At 42.4% G+C, this 19,485-nt stretch overlaps 1 protein-coding gene across 1 annotated transcript in view; it reads right to left on the bottom strand.

The window, feature by feature from the left end:
* The window catches only part of LOC124722062 (beta-galactosidase-like), a 305,764-nt gene that overhangs the window by 136,181 nt on the left and 150,098 nt on the right, over positions 1-19,485 (bottom strand). The window contains exon 3 of the mRNA XM_047247258.1: positions 4,495-4,645. Coding sequence (XP_047103214.1) covers positions 4,495-4,645 — 151 coding nt within the window. The remainder of the gene's footprint in view (positions 1-4,494; positions 4,646-19,485) is intronic.

Raw genomic sequence — 19,485 nt, 5'->3', positions numbered from 1 at the left:
AAAACAAAAAGGAGAGGAATCATCTCATTAGCAAAACAATGGCAAGGGACTGCTATTTGTTGTTACTTACACTGCTGCTTTCTTTGATAGTGATCAACAAGAACCAAATAATAGACTGTGTATGATAGAACATGTTCTAAATGAGAGGTAGGCGAAAATTTTTCTCCATTTGAAAATCTTTGCGGCCGCTTCTTTAGTACATCAAATGCTGCACAGAAATTAGTCATCTTAGATTTAAAAATCTAGTCAGTTGCCGTGCTTCATTTCTGACTGTATCACTATTAGGCATAAGAATAATACGAATATAAACATGACACGATACGTATATTCTTCCGCGTTTGCTGTTGTCTCACTCAAGTTTCGTAGTTTATTAGGCAGACAGTATTTAAATGAGATAGCAGCAAACACGGTAAAAGAATACACGGCAAAATGTTTATATTTGCATTATTCTTATGGTGAAGATAATGTTAGACTGTGATAATACTGCATGTGATTCACATTTCATCAGGTTCCTATTAGCAACCATCTCTTCTCACAGGTAGGAAAAAAATTCAGAACGTAGAGTTGGCCATATTGACAAGCATCTCTAAAAGTCTTGCCAGTCGGATTTTCGTAGTACATTGAAATTCTGCTACATTCGAAGATGAACAATACGGAATTTGTATTTACTTCGTTGGATAATGTATGAAAATGCAGTGTTGAAACTCGGGGCAGAGAAAAAAAAGCTCGTCTTCCACCTTTTTTTTAATTTGTTTATTGACGCAGAGGTTTTGGCGCCAGTATTTATCTCTGTGCCTACAAAGCATGCCTGTGTAGCGCTACATATATTCGACGGCAGAAGTTAGTTGTGGTGGCACCTACCAATATTTTTCAGAACTTCCGCTTTTTTGCATTCGATTCTAAGCCGCAGGCGGTTTTTTGGATTACAAAGACTGGAAAAAAAGTGCAGCTTAGATTCGAGTAAATACGGTAACCATGGTCCCCAGCATTGATGATGGTGGCAGAGTGTGCCCATCACACCGGGTGATAGTGGACGGCTATAATGTGTATCCTCATGGTGTGATCAACAGTGCAGTATTTGCCCACTCAGGCAGTTAAGGCTGGACAGCTAGATGACCCAGGTTTGAACCCTGGTCCACCAGGAAGGCAGATACCAGTCACTCAGTGGGTGCCCCACTGGTGGAAAGGCTCCAAGGTGGCAGCATCCAGACAATGGCTAGTGAAGACAATGTATGATAGTGGCAGCTTGCTGACTCATCTCAGCTTGATGACTTGTGAACGTCAGCTCATGGCTAGTGGCTGACAATGACAGCATAAGGCCAGTCTAAGTTAGGCAGTATCTATGGAAACTGAGTCTGCTAGTGTTTCTGAAGTTGCAGTGCTTCTCATGTAAGGCCAATGGTGCCAGGTCTAATCGTTGAGCAATGATGACATCATTTGCCCAGTTTCCCTGTCATGTCAGCCCTGCCACAAGCCCATTTGGTGCTGTAATGTGTAGTAACTCCTCCATTTGGAGGCCCTGGGTGGTATCATTTGCAGTGTGAGCTTACTGAATACATTCTTCTGCGTCATCACACCTAGTTACTGAGGTGTCTAGCAACACCCCCCCCCCCCCCCCCCCCCCTTTATGACACCAATTTGCTGGGATGGTCACTAGAGTTGTACACTTTGCCAGTTGGAACCAATATGAGGGTAAGAGAAAAAGCCATGTGAAAGTTGATCTTTCACAGCACACAGTGGAGCTTGTGAGACATTGTTCTGGCTTGAGGAGACTTCTGCCAATGATGTACTGTGGGAAGGTACAATGATGCATAGCACTGCAAGAATGGTTCAGTCTGTAATTACCTTTCAAGTAAGGGGAGTAATTGAGGGGAGTAATTGGAGCTATTTATCAATGTAATGGGTTTGGTAATATGATAGGTGGCTTCTGTGTGAGCACTGTCTTAGGGGATATATTTTTCTGGAAATATGTAGTGCAACTTTGTCAAAGAATTCTGCTTAATGAGCCAGAGTGATTATTAAAGAAGCCACAATATAAATGAGGAGAATTGCTGAGCATCAGAGTAAATTCATTTTCCATTAAATGTATGTAGAAGCAATTTGTTAAGAAGAAAGAGTTTTGTTATACTATTTTACTAGTTTTTTGCATGATGATTCAATAGAGTAAATTATTTGTTTAGTCAAATCAGAAGCATATACACAGGATTCCATAAATTTGCAATTTCAGGTAAGAAACTGGAATGAATTTATACACACACACACACACCAGAATTGAAATAAAGGAGTCGTTATCCAGAAACAAACAACTGGTACAGCATTTTCTTGTGCCTCCTCCTTGTTGCAAGAATCAGATCAACATAAACATTGACACAGATTTTTTTGTCTGTATTTCTCCATATTCACAAACTGTTGACCCTTGTAAGTATCCCCACTTCATTAGATTGTAATGTCTATAGGTGAGAAATGAGGAAATCTCAGTGGACAAACAGCAAATCAAGAAGGATGCATTAGCCCAGAATAGATGCTCCAGCAGTACCATGAGAAACAACACAGTAAATTCATGATAATGGGTGTGTCAATTTCTGGTATCATTGTGATTCCAATTATATTTTGTGTGATCCACTTTAGATGGACAACAGCCCAATCACTTGAGCTCCCAGTGCATCTGTTGCCCGTAGACTGGATTAATATTAGAAAATAGTAATTAATTTAATATGCAGTCAATGAACTTTGTGGTTAATGCTGATTTAGAATAAGAAGAATCAGAGTATATTGTACAAATATGTCACACTATTAAATTTTTTGTTAAGATTTTTCCAGAAATGTAAACAGATGATGATCAAATGGACTGTATCTCCCAAAGGAGACAGAAAGTTTGCACCATGGTTCTGCCTTGTGAAGCAAACAGCTCTTGTGATCAACTCAGGAAAAAAACATTGCAAGGAGGATGTCACAAGACACCTCAGTAACTACGTGTACTGTAACAAGAGAATGTATTCAGATAGCTGACACTGCAAAAGATGCCTCTAAAAGAAGGAGTTCTGCACATTGAAGTACCAACAGGACCTGTTATGATTTAAAGGCCAGGAGCACAGCCATTTCAGAAAAACTACGGACCAAGCTTGTGTACACACTGCCTATTTCAACAGCCATAATGCAGATATCACCAGCTGCTGGCCATGAGGGGAGGTCCATGCCAGTAATCAAGCTGAGAAGAAACAACAAGCTCCCACTGCCAGACTTCATTTGCACTAGTTCCAGGCCACTGCCTGTGCTGCACTGGCTACACTGATCTGGCACATCTCCACCAGTGGGCCAGTCACTGTGTGGCTATCATCTGCTGTTGGCTGCCTCGCTGGTGGACTGGGATTTGAGCCTGAACCATCTAGCTGTCCGGTTACCTCTTCTCAAGCAAGCAAATACTGTAGACATTCTTCGCCCTGTGTGAGCATATATTATCAGTGTTCACCATCACCTGGTGTGAGTACAAGCCACTGCCATCATCCACACTGGGGCCCGCACGTGGTTTGATCCCATCTGGTCTAGTACACTTCATGCTGAGCAGCAGGTGTGGGCCAGCTGCCATGGGTACCTTATACTGTCCGATGTGTGTCACTCAGCTCCATTCCCAATTCAGAGCTACAGCTGCCATGCTGATGGCATGACCTACCCGGCTGCCACTATTACTTGAGAAAAGATGCCATATGCTGCCCATCTACTGGGCCATCGCCGACACTGACAACCTTTGCTGATAGAAGTCAGCCATATAATGGGGGCACTAGCTACCTTCTGATTACCATCTTCACTGCTGTATGTTGTTGTGAAATAAAGAGATTGTTCAACCAAACCAATGCCTGCCACCACACCATTGCAGCCAGGCCCAAGATGGTGAACTGCAGACATCCTGACCTATCACAGCCAGACTCTCCACCCACTGTAGCAGTCACTCACCCTGGCCACTATATCTCATGTAATCCAAATATTAAGTTTTACCTTCTAAAGATTTCCAGCAATAAAGAACTGTTTTTGTTTCCTTTCCACATTACAAGTGTGAACTCAAACTATTCTTGATTCCATCTGTATTTTCTTTCCAGCATGTTTCATTTGAGCTCATACTCCTTAACTAATTTTTTATAAGTCTTAGCACTCTGTCTTCTCAAATGACAATTTCATTTTACTAATGAAAATATCTTTCTTGGACAGCATAAAATCAACCATTCACTATATGATATGAAGTATGTACATTAGTTCACAGCATTCTGCCATCACCTATTCAAAATAAAAATTTATGTTTGCTAGGATGTATTGCTATAGCAGAATCAGAAAGGTTAAATTGTTGTTGATCAAGATAACTCCAAGTGGAAGAGTTGCAGCATGACAGTTGTTCATTGGGCTAATCATGGAGATGCATACACAATATTCAAATGGGTTTCTGTCTTTCTTAATATTTGTGTTACTACCCCTAGTTACAAATAATAAGGAACACTAACTTACCATATCTCTTTCTGCACAAATATAAGGTCCAACTCGGAGAATCACTAACAGACCCTCTTCTTGTGCAACGTCAATGAAATGTAAAAGATCAAGATCTCCACTGAAAATGTATTCCCCAGGTTCCGGAGCATGCTGACTCCACTCAACGTACCTGTGGGTTATCTGATTAAGTATTTCAATTTTTTATAGTTAACAAAATATTGTATATGTTTTGATAAGTAATGGTAATAAGAAAAGAATACAAAATGAGCTGGGAATGAAACCAATACATTTTCTGTACAAAAACATTGAAAAATATGAGAAAAAACTATTACATACAAACATTTTCCGTAAATTTTATTCAAGATAAATTTCATTACGGTAACATATGAGAGATGCACAATAACAAAAATCTATCTCCATATATGTGCTAGCCACATGTAATGTTCAATAAATGATTCTGTTACATTACTTGTTTAATATAATGAAATTGTTGTTAATTAAAGGAACTTCAAATTTATTTTTAAACATACCTCTTTACTCTACATTTTTTTTATATCTGTGGATGGATCATGAAAGGTATTTACAGCTTTGTAATTTTCTTGCCTCTTAGCTAAAGCTAGAATCCATAAAGGATAACACAAATCATTATAATTTACTATTGTAATTGTGAAGAGCAATTAAAATGAAGGGAACTGTTGGTAAGAAATTTCATAAGAGTGTAAATGTGCTTTTTTGTTAATTCTGAGAGCTGTTTAAAGAGATGGCCACAAGATGTAAACAGTTGAAACCTCATACAGTTCTAAATTACTTATTTCTACATCTACATCTACATTTATACTCTGTAAGCCACCCAACGGTGTGTGGCGGAGGGCACTTTACATGCCACTGTCATTACCTCCCTTTCCTGTTCCAGTCGCGTATGGTTCGCGGGAAGAACGACTATCTGAAAGTCTCCGTGCGCGCTCTAATCTCTCTAATTTTACATTCGTGATCTCGTCAGGAGGTATAAGTAGGGGGAAGCAATATATTTGATACCTCATCCAGAAACGCACCCTCTCGAAACCTGGTGAGCAAGCTACACCGCGATGCAGAGCCCCTCTCTTGCAGAGTCTGCCACTTAAGTTTGTTAAACATCTCTAACACTATCACGGGTACCAAATAACCCTGTGACGAAACGCACTGCTCTTCTTTAGATCTTCTCTATCTCCTCCGTCAACCCGATCTGGTACGGATCCCACACTGATGAGCAATACTCAAGTATAGGTCGAACGAGTGTTTTGTAAGCCACCTCCTTTGTTGATGGACCACATTTTCTAAGGACTGTCCCAATGAATCTCAACCTGGTACCCGCCTTACCAACAATTAATTTTATATGTTCATTCCACTTCAAATCGTTCCGCACGCATACTTCCAGATATTTTACAGAAGTAACTGCTACCAGTGTTTGTTCCGCTATCATATAATCATACAATAAAGGATCCTTCTTTCCATGTATTCGCAATACATTACATTTGTCTATATTAAGGGTCAGTTGCCACTCCCTGCACCAAGTGCCTATCCGCTGCAGATCTTCCTGCATTTCGCTACAATTTTCTAATGCTGCAACTTCTCTGTATACTACAGCATCATCCGCGAAAAGCCGCGTGGAACTTCCGACACTATCTACTAGGTCATTTATATATATTGTGAAAAGCAATGGTCCCATAACACTCCCCTGTGGCACGCCAGAGGTTACTTTAACGTCTGTAGACGTCTCTCCATTGATAACAACATGCTGTGTTCTGTTTGCTAAAAACTCTTCAATCCAGCCACACAGCTGGTCTGATATTCCGTAGGGAGCCTGTATCTAATATTTTCTGGGTCTCATGAACAAATAAAGCGGGTTGGGTCTCACACGATCGCTGTTTCCGGAATCCATGTTGATTCCTACATAGTAGATTCTGGGTTTCCAAAAACGACATGATACTCGAGCAAAAAACATGTTCTAAAATTCTACAACAGATCGACGTCAGAGATATAGGTCTATAGTTTTGCGCATCTGCTCGACGACCCTTCTTGAAGACTGGGACTACCTGTGCTCTTTTCCAATCATTTGGAACCTTCCGTTCCTCTAGAGACTTGCGGTACACGGCTGTTAGAAGGAGGGCAAGTTCTTTCGCGTACTCTGTGTAGAATCGAATTGCTATCCCGTCAGGTCCAATAGACTTTCCTCTGTTTAGTGATTCCAGTTGCTTTTCTATTCCTTGGACACTTATTTCGATGTCAGCCATTTTTTCGTTTGTGCGAGGATTTACAGAAGGAACTGCAGTGCGGTCTTCCTCTGTGAAACAGCTTTGGAAAAAGGTGTTTAGTATTTCAGCTTTATGCGTGTCATCCTCTGTTTCAATGCCTTCATCATCCTGGAGTGTCTGGATATGCTGTTTCGAGCCACTTACAGATTTAACGTAAGACCTGAACTTCCTAGGATTTTCTGTCAAGTCGGTACATTGAATTTTACTTTCGAATTCACTGAACACTTCACGCATAGCCCTCCTTACGCTAACTTTGACATCGTTTAGCTTCTGTTTGTCTGAGAGGTTTTGGCTGCGTTTAAACTTGGAGTGAAGCTGTCTTTGCTTTCGCAGTAGTTTCCTAACTTTGTTGTTGTACCACGGTGGGTTTTTCCCATCCCTCACAGTTTTACTCGGCACGTACCTGTCTAAAACGCATTTTACGATTGCCTTAAACTTTTTCCATAAATACTCAACATTGTCAGTGTCGGAACAGAAATTTTCGTTTTGATCTGTTAGGTAGTCTGAAATCTGCCTTCTATTACTCTTGCTAAACAGATAAACCTTCCTCCCTTTTTTTATATTCCTATTAACTTCCATATTCAGGGATGCTGCAACGGCCTTATGATCACTGATTCCCTGTTCTGCACATACAGAGTCGAAAAGTTCGGGTCTGTTTGTTATCAGTAGGTCAAAGATGTTATCTCCACGAGTCAGTTCTCTGTTTAATTGCTCGAGGTAATTTTCGGATAGTGCACTCAGTATAATGTCACTCGATGCTCTGTCTCTACCACCCGTCCTAAACATCTGAGTGTCCCAGTCTATATCTGGTAAATTGAAATCTCAACCTAAGACTATAACATGCTGAGAAAATTTATGTGAAATGTATTCCAAATTTTCTCTCAGTTGTTCTGCCACTAATGCTGCTGAGTCGGGAGGTCGGTAAAAGGAGCCAATTATTAACCTAGCTCGGTTGTTGAGTGTAACCTCCACCCATAATAGTTCACAGGAACTATCCACTTCTACATCACTACAGGATAAACTACTACTAACAGCGACGAACACTCCACCACCGGTTGCATGCAATCTATCCTTTCTAAACACCGTCTGTACCTTTGTAAAAATTTCGGCAGAATTTATCTCTGGCTTCAGCCAGCTTTCTGTACCTGTAACGATTTCAGCTTCGGTGCTATCTATCAGCGCTTGAAGTTCCGGTACTTTACCAACGCAGCTTCGACAGTTTACAATTACAATACCGATTGCTGTTTGGTCCCCGCATGTCCTGACTTTGTCCCGCACCCGTTGAGGCTGTTGCCCTTTCTGTACTTGCCCAAGGCCATCTAACCCAAAAAACCGCCCAGCCCACGCCACACAACCCCTGCTATCCGTGTAGCCGCTTGTTGCGTGTAGTGGACTCCTGACCTATCCAGCGGAACCCGAAACCCCACCACCCTATGGCGCAAGTCGAGGAATCTGCAGTCCACACGGTCGCAGAACCGTCTCAGCCTCTGATTCAGACCCTCCACTCGGCTCTGTACCAAAGGTCCGCAGTCAGTCCTGTCGACGATGCTCCAGATGGTGAGCTCTGCTTTCATCCCGCTAGCGAGACTGGCAGTCTTCACCAAATCAGATAGCCGCCGGAAACCAGAGAGGATTTCCTCCAATCCATAGCGACACACATCATTGGTGCCAACATGAGCGACCACCTGCAGATGGGTGCACCCTGTACCCTTCATGGCCTCCGGAAGGACCCTTTCCACATCTGGAATGACTCCCCCCGGTATGCACACGGAGTGCACATTGGTTTTCTTCCCCTCTCTTGCTGCCATATCCCTAAGGGACCCCATTACGCGCCTGACGTTGGAGCTCCCAACTACCAGTAAGCCCACCCTCTGCGACTGCCCGGATCTTGCAGACTGAGGGGCAACCTCTGGAACAGGACCTGCAGCCATGTCAGGCCGAAGATCAGTATCAGCCTGAGACAGAGCCTGAAACCGGTTCGTCAGACAAACTGGAGAGGCCTTCCGTTCAGCCCTTGGGAATGTCTTTTGCCCCTGCCACACCTTGAGACGACCTCCCACTCTATCACAGGCGAGGGATCAGCCTCAATGCGGGCAGTATCCCGGGCAACCACAGTCGTAGTCCGATCGGGGGATGCGTGGGACGAGCTGGCCGTCCCCGACAAACCCCCATCCGGACCCCCACAGTGATGCCCATTGGCAACAGCCTCAAGCTGTGTGACCGAAGCCAACACTGCCTGAAGCTGGGAGCGAAGGGATGCCAACTCAGCCTGCATCCGAACACAGCAGTTGCAGTCCCTATCCATGCTAAAAACTGTTGTGCGAAGAACGTCTGAATTAATCTACAGAGAGCGCAAACAAATCGACACAAAATTGAAACGGTTATTAAAATACAAGATTAGTAAATGCAGTAATGCTGCTACTTGCGCACTGCTGACACACTGCTCGGCGGTGGAAGGAGACTACGTGATTTTACACTATTCAGGTACTAAAACGCGATGCTACAACTCTCAAATACTATAATACGCCCGAAATTTATGAATTAAACAATGTAAGTACCAAAAACACGCAAAGAAATTAAGAATTAAACTATGTAACAAATGAGTGAGCTAGGAGTATACGACTTGCTGCTGCAGCTGGTTATCCAACGGTGGCAGGGAGCATTAACCATTAATATCTTTGGCCCAGATGAAGAGTTAACCCAAAATACTGTAGTGTAGGACATCATTGAATGGAAATATTTTAACTTACTGACCACAATGGTTAAGGCAGTTGACTCCCTTTAAAGGAGAACAGGGTTCATATCCCTGTCTGAACATAAGTATTTAGTTATACTCCAACTGCGTTCTGTGCAGTCCTGAGCTAGTACAATACTGATGCATAATTAAAAGGTAGTGTTGTTGCATATTTTCTGCAGAAAGAGATGGTTAAGGCAGTGTATATTGCCACTCGAGTGCCAATAGCTTAACATAGATATTTCCACTCTGTGCACATCCTCAGCCACAGAGGTGGGAACGCTATATTTAATAATTCAGAAATAATCATGGAGAAACTAAACTGTTTTGTGTATTCAAAACCAATAACTCTTACATAGGCTATATAGTATGTGGTGAGTTAGAAAAAAATCATTTACAAAAGACAGTTATAATTTTATGAAAATGTGATGTTTTGATTTATTTCTCACAGTCAGTTTTCATGGGAAACCTGTAAATGGCAATGGCACCATAGATTTTTCCAATATCTACTGAAGAATTTATGGGTTTCACAACCTCTGCCTGCTGACACTGATCTGAGGCAATAGAGTAGGTCAGGTTTAACTAAACCTTGGTGTTACTTGGACCATCACATAAATTAACTATTCACAAGAGAAAATTATTTTTTTCCTACCATAAATTCGTTTTCATAGGTTCAGAGTGCTATATGACCTTAGATGGCTGCTATATGTCAGCTAAATTCTTTGATATACACTGTCCAGTCACATTAATGCAACCATCTGCCAAAAGTCAATGGCAATGGCAATAGCCACCTTTTACAGTGTGAACAGCTGTGAGACATGCAGAAAAAGATTCAGTGAGGTTATGGAAGGCACTGCTAAGGATGTGGAACCATGCCTACTCCAATGCAATGGCCAGCACTACTAGGTTCCTCAGTTGAGGATCTGTGACATGAACAGCTTGCCTGAGGTGGTCCCACAGATTCTAAATTGGGTTTAAATCCAGGGGTATGGTAAACTCATCCTGGTGCTCTTTGAACCATATAACATACACTGTGAGCTGTGTGACACATTACATTGTCCTGCTTGTAGATGCCATTGTGCTGAGGAAAAACAAATAACATGTAGGGGTGGACATGGTCTCAAAAGATAGATGCATACTTGCATTGACCCGCTGTGCTTTCCAGAATGATGAAGTCATTCGAGAATGCCATCTGGCCAGACCCCTCCGACAATTGTTGTAGGGTGTTTGCTTTCACAAGTTTCATGCCACATTCCAACGACCATCTGTTCAATGGAGCATTAAACATACTTCATCTGAAAATTTAACCTGTCACCACTGAGTGGATGTCCAGTTGTGGTACTGGTGTGCAAATTCCAGCCTTTGTTGCCAATGAACTGCAGTCAGCAGAGCTGTGTGAACCAGGCACTTGCTGTGAAGGTCCAAATGCAGCAACTTTCACTGAACGGTCACTGAGAAGACACTGTTGTTAGCCCCTAGGTTCATTTGTGTGATCAGCTGCTCCACAGTTGCATGTCTATTCTCCCATGCACATCTCTGCAGGCTTTGTTCATTTCTCTCATCTATTGCCCGTATTGCACCACAGCTGCCTCAGCACCAATCATTTTGTCATGCATGGTATGCTTTAACATTGGTGGCACAAACTTAGCCATTTCGGAAACATTCCACCCTTGGTCAAAAAGCCAATGACCATGCCATGTTGGACATCAGATAAATTGCTCTATTTCCACGTTACAACAACTGCACTGTTCTCTACATCCACTTGACACACTTTATATATCCACTGTTAGTACTGCTAACTACCATCTGTGAGTGGTTACTGCATGTTGACACCAAACGTAAGCAGTGGTCACAAAAATGTGACTGGGCTGCGCATATAAAAATGTTAAATCCACTGGTAAGAGTAATTTGTTTCACATCTAACAAATTCTTCTGAAGTTTTAATTACTGATAGCGTACTGTTTTCTTTGTTTGAGTTAAATTCTCTGTCTATTGCTTTATGGTACTCCATGGAATATAATCTGTGCATGGAGCCATTTTGCCACCTTTGCGAAGATTGCTGATAAAGTGAAGATGGGGTTAACTGGACCACCAAAGTATGAGGTTAAGTAGACCAATTCAGTTAATCCCACTAAGGTGTTGATGAATTAATCCAATGAGTAATTTCACAGGAATCCCCACTATTGTCTCCAGAATTACCATACATGAAAGCACAAGCCTTGTAGGTGTAGCCTATCCTTTGGCGTTTACTGTCTCCAACATCTTAATAGGACTTAGTGTCAGTGGTATCGAACCTTTCAGTTAAACATACTTACTGACCAATATTTTTTTGTCATCATATGTAATGAGCAGACTTCTGCCAGTTCAGCAGAAAACTGCAGATAACTCACTGGGAGAAGCTGCAAACAAACGTGCAGATGGCAATGTGGACAACACCGGACGTCAGACAGAAGCTCAGCAAATAGAAATTATTCATCCTGCGCAAGTTTGGCCATATATTAAGACCAGTGCATGGAAAACAATAAGAGGTAGAAAGAAAGGTAAATCAACTATCGTCACCAGTACACCAGCTAACCAATAGTTAGACACAGCAGCAAAAGCCATAAGATCAAAGGAATTGCAAAAAAAGCATACATTAAATGAAGTAAAGCCTTCACTAAAACGCCAGAAATTGGAAGCGAGCAGCAACAACTCCGACGATGATCATGTCCAGTACCCCAGTAGATCGATTCATCTGATAATGACTTGCACATACAGTGAAGTGCCAAAGAAACTGCTATAGGACTGCGTATTCAAATACAGATATATGTAAACAGGCAGAATGTGGCGCTGCAGTCGACAGCACCTATATAAGACAACAAGTGTCTGGCTCAGTTGTTAGATCAGTTACTGCTGCTACAATGGCAGGTTATCAAGATTTAAGTGAGTTTGAACGTGGTGTTATAGTTGGCATATGAGCGATGGGACACAGCATCTCTGAGGTAGCTATGAAGTGGGGATTTTCCTGTACGGCCATTTCACGAGTGTACCATCAATATCAGGAATCCGGTAAAACATCAAATCTCCAACATTGCTGTGGCCAGAAAAAGATACTGCTAGAATGGGACCAATGATGACTGAAAACAATCGTTCAATGTGACAGCAGTGCAGCCCTTCCCCGAATTGTTGCAGATTTCAACACCGAGCCATCAACAAGTGTCAGTGTGTGAACCATTTGACATAACATCATTGATACAGGCTTTTGGAGCCGAAGGCCCGCATGACACAAAGCTTTATGCCTCGCCTGGGCCTGTCAGCACTGACATTGGACTGTTGATGCCTGCAAACACGTTGCCTGGTCAGACGAGCCTTGTTTCAAATTTTATCGAGTGGATGGACACGTACGGGCATGGAGAAAACTTCATGAATCCATGGACCCTGCATGTCAGCAGGAGACTGTTCAAGCTGGTGAAGGCTCTGTAATGGTGTGGAGCATGTGAAGTTGCAGTGATATGGGACTCCTGATACGTCTAGATACGACTCTGACAGGTGACATGTACGTTAGCATCATGTCTGGTCACCTGCATCCGTTCATGTTCATTATGCATTCCAACGGACTTCAGCAATTCCAGTAGGACAATGTGACACCCCACATGTCCAGAATTGCTGTATAGCGTCTCCAAGAAGACTCTTCTGAGTTTAAACACTTCCACTGATCACCATACTCTCCAGAAATGAACATTATTGAGCATATCTGGGATACCTTGCAATGCACTGTTCAGAAGAGATCTCCACGCCTCGTGGACTTACGGATTTGTGAACAGCCCTGCAGGATTCATGTTGTCAGTACCCTCGAGCACTACTTCAGATGTTAGTTGAGTACATGCCACATCGTACTGCGGCACTTCTGCGTGCTCGCAGGGGCCCTGCACGATATTGGGCAGGTGTACCAGTCTTTTCGGCTCTTCAGCGATAGTGGTACTGAAAATTTTGTAACAGTGAAGAAAGAGACTTCATTTCAGTCAAACAGAAAGGAAAACTGTCGCGAATGGTTGCAATTATGTTGCTGAAGTTATTGTAGTATACGATGGTGGCTGCAAAGTAAATTTTTGAAAGAGAGTTGCTTCTAGTAACAATTTGAAGCTGCAGAAGAAGGTAATACCTTTATTGCTTCAAATAAAATAATTTCCAAACTACCCAATCCAGTACATGACACCAGGACTCAGTATTCAAAAAAATTATGTGGTTCCAGATTGATGTCGCTAAATTCATAGTGCACTAATTTCGTTATTTCCGAGTTTTTTCATTGATATTGTCATAAAGGTTTGTTTAGCATTGTTTCTGATGTTGCTGCAATACATTTTTATGTTTAAGGCCCTGTAATTCATTTATTTAAACGAAAGGTCCAGTTAACCATCAGATATGGTCCAGTTAACACTGCCAATGAGGTTAAATGGTTCAAACGTGGGGTCAAAAGTCTTCTCTAGTCCTGTAAAATCTGTCAGCTATTGCAAGAATGGAAGTCCCTTTAGTTTTTTATATGCTTTCCTCTAGATAAGCCTACATGCATAAAATTTTTAGAAAAAAAAATGGTTCAAATGGTTCTGAGCACTATGGGACTTAACTGCTGTGGTCATCAGTCCCCCATAACTTAGAACTACTTAAACCTAACTAACCTAAGGACATCACACACATCCATGCCCGAGGCAGGATTCGAACCTGCGACCGTAGCGGTCACGCGGTTCCAGACTGTAGCGCCTAGAAATGCACGGCCACTCCGGCCGGCAAAATTTTTAGAAAGACCCAATTTTAAATAACATTTCAAGGGAAGAAAAAAACAGGTACAGTTAACCCTAACTTCCCTTACTATTATTGCAAGAGTCCGGTAAGTTTCCACACTAGTTATAAGAAAGGATGTGAGAACGGAAGCAAAGCCGAAGTTCCGTGTTGCATGACCTAGTATATTTCTGCATGTTATGCTTATTGTTGACTGTTTGAACTTGGCTCATTCTGTAAGAAGAAAATCACGGGATATGCTTTGCATATTTACTGTTGAAGGTGCATCTGTGTACATACACAGCCAAGGACATGGACATGCATAAGTGTGCATTTGACTTGGGATTTTGTAATAGGGCTAAATCGTACGATATGTTTTTTCGTGTTTTGAGCACGATGGAAAAAAAGAGTACTGATGAGGTTACTTGAAACAGCGTTGTAACTCTGTGCACAAACTAATTTGTAGTATTAAATCAGCGCTTGTGGTTTAGTTGCTGTAGCAGAGTGTAACTGACATATTATCTACATTAATCGTAAATAAGTGATGACCTGAGAGTATCATTCAACATGCTGAAGAGGTGATTCTAACAGCTATTGAGGGAACAGGGTTCAAGCAACTGCAGATTCTGGCGCACATTGGAACAAATTATGCCTGGCGTCCGGGCTCCGAGTTCATATTTGGATCAATTCAGCGACTGGCAGGTAAGTTTGAGAAGATCAACCTTGCGCACAGATTTTAAACGAAGGTCACAATTTGCAGCGTTGCCTCCAGAACCGATCATAGCCTCCTCGTTCTGAGTCGAGTAGGACTGTATCAAAGACCTCGAGGGTTCTGTGACAACCTAGGCTGCGACTTCCTGAATTTGCGCCATAGAGTAGAGAACTGTAGAGTTCTTCTAAATAGGTCAGGTATACTACACATCAGGTAGCTGACTATGTGTGTGGTGCACATTAGGTGACTCTCCATCCAGTCCACATAACGACAGCTGCAGTCAGTGAAAGATACAGAAAAACCTCAAGAAGGGGGCGCTAAAGATATCTTGAGCTACCTTTAATTTTACCGTAATAAAAAATAATCAAGCCACATGCAGAGTTTAGTTTCCCATACCTAACTCGTAACTATTGTTACGTTATTAGTAAAAATATTATTACGAGTCTCGTAACAATATTTTTATTGAGAAATTACTATGAATCACTGTTATTAATACTTCACAATCAACAGATCATTCTCAGTCTTGACTAACATTCACACTTGCACTTGCTGCAACTAGAACTTTTTACTTATTCATTTCTTCAGTCTTACCATTTCTGCTTCTGAATGTAAACTAGCTTCCTATTCGGCGAATAGTCCGTATTTATAACGCTGCGTATCGCAGGTTCTCTGTATAAGAAAACAGTAGAATATTCGCGACTTTTCTCGAACAAATGCCAGACAGAATAACATATCGAGATCACTAGAATGGCAGCGACTTTTTTCGTAGGTATGTGTTAGCTATCTATGTGCCAGACAGAAACGTACAAAACACGATGACATGGACGCGCGTGCTACATAGGAAAGTGCAACTACTCGATAACTCGATTCATTCGAGCCTACTTATGAAAGAAACGAACGAATAGCGTGCAGGCTGACTGGCGGGGGCGGCGCGGGTGGCAATGCGTGTGACACCGCATGGCCTGGGGAGGGGGGTGGGGGCGACCCGCGCGGCCCCCATATGTATCCACCGCTGGCTGTAGCAGACCCAGAAGTGTAAAGTCCAAAAGAATGCCCCCTCCAGGCGGCCAGTCGGAAGTATTAAAATCATAATAGTTAATTGCTGAAGCATCCGCAACGAAGTGCCAGAGTTTGAAGTTCTCCTGGCAAGCAGTGAAGCTCACATAATATTACTTACAGAAAGCCGGTTGAAATCTGAAATTAGTAGCAGTGAGATTTTTGGGGATAATTGAAGTATTCATGGAAAGGGTAGGCTAACAGGAAATGGAAGTTGTACATTTGTCGGAGCAGACAAGAAAGTAAAATCCACCTAGATAGAAACTGAAGCAGCACGTGAGATTCTTTCGGCAAGACTCAGTAGTATCAGGGGTGGGCATAAAATGGTAATTGTATCCTTCTATCGCCTGCCAGACTCGCCTCCTGATGTAACGGAAAGCTTTGGAGAAAACCCCAGTTTGCTTGTACATAACTTCTCCAATCACACTATAATCATCGGTGGAGGCTTTAGTGATCCACCAATCAATTTGGATGTTTTTTCACGTCCACCACTAACACCTGTTAATTTTCCTATGAAACATTATCGAATGCCTTCTCTGAAAACTACCTAGAAAAGATAGTGCAGAACACCACTCGATGTGGAATAAATTATATCTAATGACAACAAACAGACCTGACCTCTTTTGCGGATGTCCACAAAGAATCTGGAACCAGTGACAATGACGCGGTTGTGGCGACAATGATTACCAAAGTACACGGACAATCAGAACAAGTAGAAAGACATATATTTTCAGTAAACTAGATAAAAAACGTTAGTTTCATACCTCGATGAGAAACTTGAAACTTTCAGCGCAGGACAGGAGTATATAGATGAACTATGGCTTTAGCTTAAAAAAACAGTTGACCATGCACTGGATAGGTATGTACGTAGTAGAACAGTCCATACTGGAAGGGACCCTCCATGGTATATAGTCACTGTAAACAAACTTCTTCAGAAACGAGACCATTGGTAACAAGTGTAAAACAAAGCATAGGGCAATAGATAGAGAGATGGTGAATGAAACGCGTGTGGCTGTCAAGAGAACAATACGTGAAGCCTTCAGTGAATACTGTAGCAGAATATTGCCAAATGATCTTTCACAAAACGCACAAAAATCATGCTCGTGTGTAAAGGCTGTTAGGGGCACCATATTCAGTGACAAGTTATTTGCGAATCAAACAGGAACTGATACTAATGCAGGAGAAATGCCCCAGTTTAATTGTCGCACAACCGAGAAGATGAGTAAAATCAGTATTAGCGTCACTGGTGTTGAGAAATAGCTGAAATCGTTACAATTGAACAGAATTCCAGGGACCATTGGAATCCCTATCAGATCCTATACTAAATTTACTGCTGAGTTAGCCCCTCTTCTAAAAATAATATATCATGGATCCCTCGAATTCTTTGCTACAGTTAATGATGATAGATTGTAGTTTTCATCGAAGATGTGGGTTCTACATGTCATTTTAATTGGAACATCAGCGCGCATCTTGCGATACTGTCCTCACACTTATATATTAACTCATTAAATAATTATGGTATGTACTAGCTGGCAGTGCGATGGGTCTGTTAGCACATGACACAGAGGGTTCAAACAGCCTTTGCAATCTGAGAGAGATACATAAATCTCTTTCCATGGTCGCCCTCTTCTTCCGTTCTACTCCTCCCCCCTCTCAACCCACTCCTCTGCTTCATCAAATAGCAGACACAACTTCCCCTTCCTGGGCCAGGGCGAATTCACCACTGCGCGGGTTCACCACGTCTGTACGTAGAATTAAAAAATGAAATGATCGCATGGCATTGTTGGCCAGCTTGTCCCATTCGGGTTTGGTCGCCAAGTGCAAGTCTTATTTCAGTCGGCGCTACCTTGGGTGACTTGCAACCGATGATGAGGACAACGCAACACCCAGTCCACAAGCGGAAAAAATCTCCAACCCGGCTGGGAACCGAACCCAGGCTCAGTGCATGGGGGCAAGCACGTTACCACCCAGCTAAGCAGGCGGACTGTGTGCAGAATGGGGAAGGTGTGTGATATATCTGAGTTTGACAGAGGGCAGATTGTGATGGCCCGGAGGTTTGGCACGAGCATTTCGAAAACTGCACGAGCTGTCGGGTGTTCAAGGAGTACTGCGGTGAGTTTCTTCAATACATGGTGAAACCAAAATGAAACGGCGTCCAGATGTTGTGGTGTTAGGCGGCCACCTCTCATTACAGATGTCGGACGTCATAGGCTGGGAGACTGGTAAAAAACGACAGACAGTGGACTGTGGCGGAACTAACATCAGACTTTAGTGCTGGGCAGTGTAAAAATGTGTCTGAACACACAACACCCCTCCTAACGATGGGCCTCCACATCAGACGACTCATGCATGTGCCAGTGTTAACACCATGACATTGGCAACTACAGATGAAATGGGCAGGTGACAAGCGGCACTGGACATTGGTGCATTAGCAGACTATTGCATGGTCTGATGAATCCAGATACCTTCTTGGTCGTGCTGATGGAAGGGTACGAATCCGTCGTCTTTCAGGGGAACAGCTCATTGACTCCTGTACTGTGGGATGGAGACAAGCTGGCGGCAGCTTCATTATGCTCTAGGGAACATTCACGTTCGTATCCATAGGTACAGTAGAGCTTGCGCAAGCCACCATGATGGCCAAGGGGTATCATACACTGGTTGCAGACCATGGACACTCCACAGAGTTGCAGACCACGGACATGACAATTATCTTTCCCGATGACAGTGGCATTTTTCAACAAGATAATTCACCATTTCATAAGATCAAGAGTGTGCTGGAGTGGTTCGAGGAACAAATTGACTATTTCCAGGTAATGTGCTGGCCCCCCAACTCGCGAGATCTGAACCCCAATCGAACACAGCTGGGATGTGATTGAATATGGTATCAGAGCTCGTCGTCCCCCTCCCCAGAATTTACGGGAATCAGATGACTTCTGTGTGCAGATGTGGTGCCAACTCCCTCCAGTATCCTAGCAAGGTCTCATTGCTACCATGCCTTGATGCGTTGCCACTGTTATCAATGCCAAAGGTGGACATATCGTCTGTTAGGAAGGTAGTCACAATCTTCTGGCTGATTAGTGTATAGTGTTATAACTGGTGATAATGCCACTACTTTCAGATTTGGAATAGCTTAGAGTAACAGTAAATTTTGAGTTCATTCAAACACTGATGAACATTTGATAGTTTTCTCTTTTATGAACAATTCGTATTTCATTCTAAGAACTAAACATGAACTTTTCTATGAGATGTTAGGTGAACCTGTAGCAAACTGAGGCACTCTTATATCGTCAGTGTGTAAATTGGTTCATGACACAACAGTTTAGAATTCTCTGGGGATTGAAATAATTGTATTAAAACAACAAGTCTTTGCCAGCGAAGTTCAAAAATGGTTCAAATGGCTCTGAGCACTATGGGACTTAACATATGAGGTCATCAGTTCCCTAGAACTTAAACTACTTAAA

The sequence above is a fragment of the Schistocerca piceifrons genome, chromosome X (assembly GCF_021461385.2).
Source record: "Schistocerca piceifrons isolate TAMUIC-IGC-003096 chromosome X, iqSchPice1.1, whole genome shotgun sequence".
Lineage (NCBI taxonomy): Eukaryota > Metazoa > Arthropoda > Insecta > Orthoptera > Acrididae > Schistocerca > Schistocerca piceifrons.
The sequence above is the reverse complement of the archived record's forward strand: the minus strand, read 5'-3'. Positions and strand labels throughout refer to the sequence as shown.